This window comes from Chelmon rostratus, chromosome 2 (assembly GCF_017976325.1).
Source record: "Chelmon rostratus isolate fCheRos1 chromosome 2, fCheRos1.pri, whole genome shotgun sequence".
NCBI lineage: Eukaryota > Metazoa > Chordata > Actinopteri > Chaetodontiformes > Chaetodontidae > Chelmon > Chelmon rostratus.
The window spans coordinates 20,960,678-20,972,779 of NC_055659.1; the positions used below are offsets into that span (position 1 = coordinate 20,960,678).

The window sequence follows — 12,102 nt, forward strand, 5'->3', positions numbered from 1 at the left end:
AGAAGCCTCTGTCACACCATCTTACCCACTCGCTGAGTACGGAAGCTGTCCTGTAGAAGATCTGTTTGATTGAAAAATAGTGCAATGTTGTGTTACATCAAGTTCATAGATGTTCATTAAATTTTGAGTATTTTCTTTCTATTTTGTATTTTAATTTATAGAATCTTTATTTCTCTCCTCTGCTAAGCCTCAAAATACAGGCTGTTCCTCTGTCTGTGCAAACTCTCTTCTCTGGTCTTGTTTTTTTCCCCCTCTCGTGTGGTGTCAAATAAAGGATCTGTGTAAGGGATCATGTAGTAGCCACAGGATCCAGAATGTTAAAAAATCCCCTGTTTAGATATAGATTTTCGCAGTCCGGCATCACACATTATACTCTGCCTTTCCTATGTATGGAACATGAGGGGATTTGTGTGGTCTCTTGATAGAAGAGTTTCCTTATACGCAACAGAAGAGCCTTTCAATCTTCATATCTGCTTTCCAGCAGTCTGCCTGCTACTTCTTACTTGTAACCAACTTGATGAATGAATATAATGTCTGATTCATGTTTCAGCTGCACACAGTTGTAAATTGGCACTACTTTGGACAATTTTTATATGCAGCCCATTAACTTGATCTCTTCTGATAGGCTGTTTACGTCACTGGGTGAATTCCTGCACACAGACAGGCCATGTATTTCTCCTCTTGCTGATACAGTTCAGACTGTAAGGAAAGTATCCTTTGACTGGGCAGTTGATTTGTTTGGTAGATAAGTGAATGAGTGGCTCTACTAGTAAATGTGTAGTCGAAGACTAATGTCAGACAGGCTGAGGATAGAGCAATGAAGGAAGATTTTTTTGTGCAGTAGAATCTGCTTTTTATGTTGGGTGCTGGAATCACGCTATGTGGATTTCATTTAAGCCTGCAGTTCCCTTTGTAAGAGCTCAGCTTTAGATTTTTAACCCAGTATATTTGCTACCATGTGACTGTAAAACTAAGCAGTGTAAAATAGTCCAGTGTTAATAAGGCTTAGTATTTATTGTGTTTGGGGGGGGGTAAACTATGCAAACTTCACGCCTCACAGATTTATCTGAGTGGTGTCTTTCCTCTCTCTGTCTTCATGGTTAATGTACCTCTCTATTATCTCTTTTGTAACTGAAGGCCATATTTGGTCTGGCATTGGGGAGTGACACAGATAAACGTCCTCCTTCAACCTCTCAACCATACTTGGTCATAAGATTCACATGGTCAAATTGCTTTACTGATTTCATCACCTGTCTCATGATCGAGCCTTTGAAGTCTGGTGCATGTATATGATTTCATTTAGTCACCTGTGTGGAACGGTATGTTTGTCTTGATTTGATTTTCTGCTTTGCGGGACGCTTCCCTGATTCTGTGTTCCAGCTTTCATGCTGCAATGTCCCTTTGCTTTCATGTACAGGTTGAAGCTTTCTGCTCTGGACATGTTGAGAAATGTGTTAGTCACTTTTTAGAGGGAGGCTGATCAGCAGTTTCAAGCTGTTTTCAGTACTTCTTATATCTACTGTAATTGTTTCATTCTTGTTTTGAGCTCACCTGATAAGGCCTCAAATATGTGCTAAAACATCTTTCCCTATGTCATCTGTAATCCTTTTTTTCTCTCTTTCTCATGTTTTGTCCTCTTGTTATCCCCTTCCCCTCTTTTCTCCTTTAGTCTCTACATGCATAACCACCTGTAAGAAGGCTGCTCCTCCACCAGTGCCACCTCGGACAACCTCCAAGCCCTACATTTCTGTGACAGTACAGAGCAGCACAGAGTCAGCCCAGGACAACTACCTGGACCAGCAGGACCGGAGGTCAGAGGTCAACAGCCAGTCAAGCCACGCTCACAGCAACTCCTCTGACAGCCTTGACAGCACCCGTGCCAACAGCCTGGCCCGGGGCATTCCCCGCCCACCGCACATCATCCCCACTCCCATCGCCACCCCGAGAGAGCCAATCGCCCCCACCACCTCTAATGCTTCCACTGAGACAAGTGACTCAGTCATCCAGCATGAATCCCTGAAATCAGGATTAAATAAAGGCAATCTAGTGGCTGAGGAGCCCCTAGTGGCACCAGTACCCAGACGGAAACTGTCCTCCATTGGCATACAGGTAGGCGATGGGACTGCTGCACTAAACTGGGCTGTTACCGCATATTAACAGTTACTAACATGGTCAGGACAGAGCCTTAGTCTCAGTGTTTTTTTTTTTAAAGTGTAGGTCGTTCCGCCTGTTGAGCTTGAATCCAGGAAAAAGATCATTTTTAACAGTAATCCTCTGCGGTGCATAGCTATGTCTGAGTATGTCACCTCAAGCCCAAAAATGTGCTTGCAAGCTAAAGGTCTCATTAGGGCGAGCATCCCTCTATCATTAGAACTGGCGGCTGTATAGAAGGCAGAAAATGCATAGTTGTGTTCCCCCTCAACCATAACTTTCTGCTCTGTATGTGCTGAAATAACAACCCTTTTCTCCATTTTCCAGACCCTGCACATTACAGAACTCAGTCAGGATAACCATTAATTGTAACAAATACATAATTTAAAACCGAGCACAAAATTGTACATATTTTCTCTGTATTTTTCTGTTCTTCTTTTGATGATTTGGTTTTATCACTTGGAAAATTAAAAAACCTCAATGAAGTCATATATCAGTTTTGTTTTTTTTTTGAGTTAGTTTTCAACATTTTGACTTTGTCACTGATTATGCTTTTTTCATTTCACTGTTCATTTGTTCTCAGGTTGACTGTATTCAGGAAGTCCCACGAGAGGAGACCCCGCCATTGGCCAAATTTCAGTCAATCGGAGTACAGGTGGAGGACGGGTGGCAGTAAGTCCTCTTCCTGTCCTTGTAACAACGTGAGGAATTTACATTATAGCCACACACACTGCTCTGACTATTCTTTCCCTTTACAGGAGCTATGTAGATGTGAAAGCAATGCAAATGTTATTTTTTGTCAGAAAACTGAAAATCTTTGTATGTTGTATTGATGATGTTGAAGTAAATTCCTGGCTTGAGTATTGAGTGTTTAAACTTGTCTCTGCCTGCTATGTATTTCAGACCTTTTTCTTGTTATTGTTAACAAGTTAATACGTTTTTGCGGCGTAGTCTTTGTTCTGTCCTTGTAATGTTTTGAATGCCAGGAAGTTCTGTGACACCTTCCTCTTATATTTTCATACTTTTGCATGCTTTGGTGTTTTGGAGGTAGCCGCTGTGCTGAGTCCTGACTGCATTGTTCTTCCTGCATTTTTATTCATGTCATTTACATGTTTGTGCTATGTGGCAATCCCTCTGCTGTGAAGGGTTTTTGTTGGTTCAGCAATTTCCAAAATATGGCTTTCCCTGTGCTATTTCAGTCTTATACTGTTCTTGTCCTCCTCTGATATTCATGTAGATTCTTCAATCAAGCAATCATAATATTTCTTTATTTCTGCATTATCTGACTGAATTGCCACTTCCTGTGTGATAACAGGACATGGAAATAATGTGGAATCAGGCAACAGTTATATTCAGCCTATCCATTTTCCATATGCAAACAAGAAGCTGGCCTCCCAGTCATAAGATGCCAAATGCAAGGTGATGCCAGTCTGAGTGCTCCCATTATCATGTATACAAAGCCCAGTCTCTGATCGATCCTGTTTAGTCACAGCTATATTGACCAGCAGAAGGGACTCAGTGTTGAAACTAAGCATTGTGTGTTTGTTCCAGTAATGGAGGCATCATTCTTGAATAATTTAGTGTTTTCTTTATCCACTGTTGTGTACAAAGGTGGACAAAGAAAACTAAGTTGGCAAAAGAGAATTCTTCTTCTACAAAAAGGCCCATCTGTAACAGTGAGTGTCATCCTGTTTGTTTCAGGCTCAGTGGCTCCAGTAACATGGCCTCAAAACAAGAAACAGACTCAGACACACACGGCATCCCTTTCATCACCCATGTCAATAATGTCAAACACTCTGAGAAGAAAGTCATGGTCAATAGTGCCAGCCAATCCATGAGCTCCCCTCCTGGACAGCACTCTTTAGACAACGGAGACACTGCTGGTGATATCTCCTCACCTCCACCTCCCAGGCAGATCCTCAACCGCTCCACCACACGAAGTAGCTCTTCCTCTTTCTCAGAAAGTCTGGACCCAGCGTTGGACCCCTCATCTCTACCACCTCCAGACCCTTGGCTGGAGAGTGGGAATGGGAGTAACAGCAGTGTTCCCCAGAGCGGAGGAGGGGGAACGCTGTGTCGGAGAGACGGCCACTGGTTCCTGAAGCTGCTGCAGGCCGAGACAGGACGTATGGAAGGCTGGTGCCACCAGATGGAGCAGGAGACCAAAGACAACCAGCTCTCAGAGGAGGGTAAGATTGCCAGGGTACTCCCTACAACCCAGGCAAGGTGATACTGTGAAACACTGAACAAGGCTGTGTCAGACAGGTTCATTTGGCCATTTTGCACACACAGGGATCCTTGCACAATCCAATCCTTGATGTTCCCTTACCAAAGAGCTCAAAAAGGATATAGAATTGTAAAGTATGCTTAATTATAGGGATGCACGATAATTATTGGGCCGATAGTTATCGGGCCGATAACAGGAAATTATGATGTCATTCCGATAAGTCCGCTATCATGACGAACAGCCCCGATAACATATGTGTTTTCGTCAGCACGGCACTGCCTTGCTCCCACTATGAGACCCAAATGGCCTGCAGTGAATGCTGCGTTCCGGTTACGTTAGCATAATCAGAAAAACTCTTTCTCACTGGGAAAAATCAAGAATACCCCCTCATGCCAGAAAACAACTCGTTAACTCGGTCATAATTTTGCTAGTTGCTGACTTGAATTAATATTCGCAGTATTTTTTCACATGTTACACACAAAAAATAGAAACATGAACTTAAATAGGCCGAAAGAACGACTGGCAAACGAGGGAACGGGGGAATGTACGTTACACCTTGAATGCAGCATGCGGCACAGCGTGCTTATGAAAACAGAGTTCAGACTTCTTCAAAGTTTCCGAAGAAGATTGTTCGCTGGTTATTCATAACAAATGTTCCAAGCGAGTTCCACTAGGAGCGAGAAATGGCACAAGCTTTAATACCCGATCAGTCACCGGAAACATAACCACCACTTTGACGGAGTTTGGAAAGCGTTTGAGGACGCCCGGCCTGCTAAAGACGCTAACGTTAGCAAGGCAGCCGCAAAGAAGCACCGGGACTTACGCGTCGGCGAGGCTTTCGAAAAGTCCAAGAAATTTGCCAAAGATGACCCACGGGCTAAGGTTATTGAAGATTTAATCATGGACGTGATGGTGCTTGACTTACTATGGACTGCCCTTCTTCAGTTTGTTTACATAGATAAGTCTAAGTAAGGGATCATGTATCTTCCTTCAGGATGACATAGAAGCCCGACGCGACGCTTCTCCATAGGAAACTGCTCACTATACGTTATCCCGCTTAGAACACGGCTTGTTACTAAAGCATTCAATAATGTGACACAAAATAGTGATTAAAATATATTTTATTGATTTAAAATGAGTCTACTCTTGCCTGTCACCGCTCTCACTGCGCAGCGGCTCTGAAAGTAAACACGTAACTCTGCGGCGGTCGGCTAGTTTAGCAGTAGTTTACGACTGTTATTTTTCACAAAATGAATGAATATTTTTCCGACTCTGAGGTGGTGGACGATGACTTTGTTTACGATGGACGTCCTTACCGTTTTGAGCCGGAGTACACGGACGAGGAGCCCGTTGTAAGGAGGATGCGGAGGCAGAGAGAGGAACAGCTTGCCAAACAACAACAAACGCGTATCTCCTGGCCGCAAGTCCCACTCTGAGCAACAGAGGCATTCCTCCTCTGTTGTCATCGATGAACATTGTCCACAAGAACACCACCAGTTGCCGTTTACTCGTGGACGCGCAGCCGTTTGTTGTTGTTTTGGCCAGCTGTAACAGTGTGATGTCAGTGTGTGATGTCACCGTGTGTGATGTCAGTGTGTGATGTCAGTGTGTGATGTGATGTCAGCGTGTCATGTCACAGTGTGATGTCAGCGTGTCATGTCACAGACGTCACGCTGATGTCACGCTGATGTCACGCTGATGTCACTGTGATGTCACTGTGATGTCACAGTGTGTGATGTCACAGTGTGTGATGTCACAGTGTGTGATGTCACTGTGTGATGTCACTGTGATGGTCATTTCTAATTATATCATTCTGAGATATTAAAATCATCGTTTGTAGGGATGCACGATAATTATCGGGCCGATAACAAGAAATTATGACGTCATTCCGATAAGTCCGATATCATCACGAATAGCCCCGATAACATATGTTTTTGTCAGCACTGCAGTGCCTTGCTCCCACTATGAGACCGGAATTGCCTGCAGTGAATGCTGCGTTCCGGTTACGTTAGCATAATCAGGGGAATGTACGTTACACCTTGAATGCAGCATGCGGCACAGCGTGCTTATGAAAACAGAGTTCAGACTTCTTCAAAGTTTCCGAAGAAGATTGTTCGTTGGTTATTCGTAACAAATGATCCACGCGAGTTCCACTAGGAGCGAGAAATTGCAGGACGCCGGCCTGCTAAAGACGCTAACGTTAGCAAGGCAGCCGCAAAGAAGCCACCGGGACTTACGCGTCGGCGAGGCTTTCGAAAAGTCCAAGAAATTTGCCAAAGATGACCCACGGGCTAAGGTTGTTGAAGATTTAATCATGGACATGATGGTGCTTGACTTACTATGGACTGCCCTTCTTCAGTTTGTTTACATAGATAAGTCTAAGTAAGGGATCATGTATCTTCCTTCAGGATGACATAGAAGCCCGACGCGACTCTTCTCCGTAGGAAACTGCTCACTATACGTTATCCCGCTTAGAACACGGCTTATTACTAAAGCATTCAATAGTGTGACACAAAATAGTGATTAAAACATACCTTATTGATTTAAAATGAGTCTACTCTCGCCTGTCACCGCTCTCACTGCGCAGCGGCTCTGAAAGTAAACACGTAACGTTGCGTAGCAACCGCCTCTTACTGTGCGCAGGCCGGCAGGCAGGAAAACTTATTTCTTTACAGATATTCAGCGAAATCATGTCAAATGTGGAGAAGTGATGGGATATCCCAGACCTGAGAGAGACGTAGCTGGAGACAGAGTTTGGTTTACCGCTATTTTTTCGGACTGATGGATAAAAGTCCATCAGCTGATTTCTGCTTTCAGCGTCAGACATTAAAAATCTGTCTCCAGTTTTGTCTCCACTAAGCAGTCTTTTAGCAGACCGATCGTCCATGCTGTGTTTCTCTTGGTGTTTTTTTCGTGTCTGTCGGCTTCAATCTGGTCAATCTCTGCGTCCTCAAGTCTTTTGTGTCTTAATATCGCTCCTCTTGTCGGTCCAGCGTTGTTCTTTACTTTTCTCGTCTTTTTTGCTGGGGACATCATTCTCCAGCCAAGTCTTTGGTCCTCTCCAAACAAATTAAAAATAATGTACGGAAAATGCTCCATATTATGCCACTCAAATCAGCTGGCGATTTGTTATTGATCTTGGTACATTAAGGAATTACCCCTTTAGTCTGACTGTTAGGAACACCGCTGAATTTTCGCGATTGACCAATCAGAATTGAGTATTTAAGAGTGCCGTCTTCTAACTTCTGTCAGTACAATATGCACTGTGCGTTATCTTTGTTGTCATTGAGGAATGCACTTTTTCAGTTTGTTTAAATAGAAATGTTTGAATCTAACTTGTGCCAGTGCATTAATTTTCTATGTATATTTATTTTTTGTAAACTTCTGGAATACACTTTTTCAGTTTGTAATCCTGATGCATGTATTTGCATCATTTCAAGGGGCCTTTATTTTTTATATCAGTAAGTAATGCACCTTATTTAAATTGATGTGAGATATCAAATAGGTTTGTTTGATAGCTTTAAGAACATGTTTGAGAGGCTTACCAATAGTTTTTCATTGGAAAAATAAATATCTCTTCATTTAAAGAGTCAAAACTGTTTTTGGTTTTGTTCGTGGTATTGATGTCATGATGTTAGGTATATGTGTGTGTTATCGGTTATCGGTATCGGCCTTAAGGAGCTGAAAGTTATCGGTTATCGGTATCGGTTTTAAAAAACAGTTAGATTCAAGATTCAAGAGTCTTTATTGTCATTGCACATGTCAATGAAATTTTCATTGTAACCCCCATGTTAGATGGTAAGAAAGATAAGACTAGAAAGAGTGAATAAAATTAAGATAACTACAATAAAATAAAATAAACCAACATGCAATAAAAAAAAAATATTCGTGAAGCAATTAAAAATATAACAGAATGAAAATATACTTAGGCAATAAAATATACTAAACAATAAACAATAAAATATGGAAGTGAAATGTGCAAACAGATAAAATATACAAGCAGAATAAAATATAAAATATACACAGTGAAATGTACCGACAGAATAAAATATGCCAATGAAACTGAAATGTGCTGATATACTAAAATGTATATAATTATAGTGTATGTGTGTACATAAAAGTCAAGTACACAGAAGGTGCAGGTGGAGGTAGAGGTGTAGGTGTAGGTGTAAAGTGCGGTGTGCAGTGTTCACAGTTCACACAGTCTCTCACTGCAGTGAGGGGCTGCTGGGGGTGATAGCTCTAACAGCTCTGGGGAAGAAGCTGTCCCTCAGTCTGTTAGTGGTGGTGCGGATGTTCCTGTACCGCTTTCCTGATGGAAGCGGTACAAACAGTCTGTGGCCCGGGTGGCTGGGGTCCGTGGCGATGGATCTCGCCCTCTTTCTGACCCGACCTTCATATATAGAGTCTAGGTCAGGGAGGGGGCAGCCCACGATGCCCTGTGCAGTTTTAACCACCCGTGCCAGTTGTTTCCTCTCCTGTGCCGTGCAGCTGCCATACCACACTGTCACACTGAGGCAGAGGATGCTTTCAATTGTGGCCCTGTAGAAGTTAACGAGCAACCGAGAGGAGAGTCCAGCCCGTTTCAGCTTCCTGAGGAAGAAGAGCCTTTGTTGTGCCTTCTTCACCAGGCGGGAGGTGTTCATGGACCAGGAGAGGTCAGATGTGATGTGGAGGCCCAGGAACCTGATGTTGTCCACACGCTCCACCACTTCTCCGTCCATGAGGAGGGGGGCGTGATCCGTCTTCCTGGACCTCCTGAAGTCCACAATGACCTCCTTGGTTTTCCCTGTGTTCAGCACCAGGTTGTTGGCTGAACACCACTGGGTGAGCTGGTGTATCTCCTCTCTGTAGTGGGTCTCGTTGTTATCTGAGATGAGACCCACTACTGTAGTGTCGTCCGCAAACTTCACGACTGTGTTGGTGGGGTGGATGGCAGCACAGTCGTGAGTAAACAGGGTGAAGAGGGCTGGGCTGAGCACACAACCCTGTGGCGTGCCCGTGCTGAGGACCAGAGGGGATGATGTGATGTTCCCTATTCTCACCACCTGAGGCCTGTTGGTGAGAAAGTCTCTGATCCAGTGGCACAGAGACGCAGGCAGACCCACCGTGTGTAGCTTCAGCGCCAGCTTGTCTGGGATGACGGTGTTAAAAGCTGAGCTAAAGTCTACAAATAGCATCCTGACGTAGGTGTTGGGCTGCTGCAGGTGGGTCAGGGCTGTGTGCAGGGTGATGGAGACAGCATCCTCTGTGGACCGATTCCCTCTGTAAGCAAACTGAAGGCTGTCTAGGTCCGAGGGGATGAAGTCTCTGATGTACCTGAGAATAATCCGCTCAAAGCACTTCATGACTACCGGGGTCAGTGCAACAGGTCGGTAGTCATTCAGGCAGGTGATGGATGTCTTCTTCGGTACCGGAATGATGGTGGAGGACTTGAGGCACTCAGGAACCGTGGACAGCTGCAGGGACAGGTTGAAAATGTCCAGGAACACTCCTGCTAGCTGGTCAGCGCATGTCCTCAAAGTCTTGCCTGACACCTTATCCGGTCCTGCAGCTCTGCGGGTGTTGATCCTCCTCAGGGTGGATGACACCTGGTGCTGCTGCAGGACGAGGGGCTGGTGCTGCTCCTCCAGCCGGGGTAGGTGTGTGACTTCTCTGCTGCCTGATGTGTCGAAGCGGGCAAAGAAGCTGTTCAAGGTGTCAGGCAGGGCGGGGTCGTGGCTGGTGAGCTGAGTGTTTGGCTTGTAGTCCGTTATGGTTCTGATGCCTCTCCACATGCTCTGTGGGTTGTTGTTCTTGAAGTGATCTTCAATTTTGTTTTTGTACTGGAGCTTGGCCTGCTTGATTCCTTTCTTCAGCTCTGCTCGAGCCCTGCTATAAGCCAGCCTGCCTCCAGATCTGTAGGCAGTATCCCGGGCTTTCAGCAGGGACCGCACTGTGCTGTCCAGCCATGGTTTCTGGTTGGGAAACACTGTGATGGTCTTAACAGGGAGGACAGCATCAGTGCAGAACTGAACATAAGACAATACAGATGATGTGTACTCCTCAAGGTCTGCCTCTTCTCTGAACACAGTCCAGTCTGTCAGTTCGAAGCAGTCCTGAAGTGCAGAGGAGGCCTCCTCAGTCCATATCTGTACTGTCCTGGTGGTCGGCTTTGTTCTGCAGGCCAGAGGCTTGTAGGCAGGAATGAGTTTCACGGAGATGTGGTCTGACATGCCCAGGTGTGGAGCTGCTACAGCCTTGTAAGCAGCAGGGATGTTGCAGTAAACTTGATCCAAAATGTTACTGTCTCTGGTAGGAAACTTTATGTACTTATGAAATTTGGGAAACACCGCCTTCAGTTCAACGTGATTAAAGTCCCCCGCCACAATCACGGCCGCCTCCGGGTTGTCGTTCATCTGCCCGCTGATCAGGCAGTACAGCTCCTCTAATGCTAACTTAGCATTAGCCCGCGGTGGGATGTAAGCGGCCACAATAACAATAGACGAGAGCTCTCTAACCAGCTTGAACGGTCGGCATTTCACCACCAGGTATTCCAAATCAGGAGAGCAGAACGTGCTGACGGTGCGTGTTATTGTGCATCCCTACTTAATTATCTATTAGAGATACAAAAATGGTAATGATATGATCCATTTCTGTTCCAATTATTATGTTCAAGTACATTTTTAAGGTACATTTTTAAGGTTTACTCTTGGGTTAGCATAATGACTGTCCATTTCCCATTTTATAGTTATTTGGCTCAGAAATAGCAGAACAAAGCCAAATGTACAGTCAACCCGTTGCTGAAGTCAAGCACGTGCAGGCTCTCTGAATCAACCCTGTATCTTGAGCCTCTTTCAGAGGTCTGTCGATCTCTGAGGCTGAACCTCATAACAGGGCTCGGTTATAGGGTTCTGCCTCAGGTCCTACAATCTCTCTATCAGACATACACAGCATGGAGGGGATGAAGCAGTAATACCTGGGGTTAACACACACGAGCAGGCCTGTAATCCCCAGAATTACACAAATCTACTCTGGAACTGATTAGACCTCCAGATTAGATTAGGGCTTCAACATCAGCAGTGAGCACACACACAAATACACAGAGGACACAAACAAACGAGCGTCAGGAAGGATTTGGATGCTCAGTTCATATCAGAAGCACTGGATCATTGTATAAACAAGGCTGTGTGGGTGTGTGTGTGCATGTGCGTGCGTGTACTCGTACTTTTTCAGTAAAGTGGTCAGCATTAAATCTCATGCAAATTTGTACCCCAAAGCTGGGTCTCACTACACTATAATCACATTGCCATAACTTTGCAATCCAATGATCAGGTAGGAGTCCCCATTTTGTCGGGGCAGATGTTTGTCCTCGTTTTCACACAGCAACAGACAAGCATAGTAGCATAGTAACCACTGACTGACTGAAGGCTAGAGTATCTATATAAGCTTTGATGCCTTTGAAAGAGAATAACATTGTCCACTAGACTGTACTCCTCTTCATGCCACCCTGTGTTGTTGGTTGGGCAATACATTACAAGGCACACCTAAATGTTGTTAAGACACCTGTGATAAGATTTTTGTTTGCATCAAACAGGAGTTGTGCATGTAAGCCGGATAACTCTTGGTGTAGTTGAGGCTGTTGCTGTACCTTTGATATAGGCAGGTCTTGGCATGTACGCCATGTTTTCTAGCTGTAGCAGAAAAGACAGTGTTTGTCATTGATAGCTTGATGCTACTGAGAT

At 44.6% G+C, this 12,102-nt stretch overlaps 1 protein-coding gene across 2 annotated transcripts in view; it reads left to right on the forward strand.

Annotated features, from left to right (window-relative positions):
- dlgap4b (discs, large (Drosophila) homolog-associated protein 4b) overlaps positions 1 to 12,102 on the forward strand; it is a 29,375-nt gene that overhangs the window by 13,445 nt on the left and 3,828 nt on the right. For both annotated transcript variants that reach the window (XM_041953642.1, XM_041953652.1), the window contains exons 5-7: positions 1,670 to 2,109; positions 2,735 to 2,823; positions 3,853 to 4,340. In XM_041953642.1, coding sequence (XP_041809576.1) covers positions 1,670 to 2,109; positions 2,735 to 2,823; positions 3,853 to 4,340 — 1,017 coding nt within the window. The remainder of the gene's footprint in view (positions 1 to 1,669; positions 2,110 to 2,734; positions 2,824 to 3,852; positions 4,341 to 12,102) is intronic.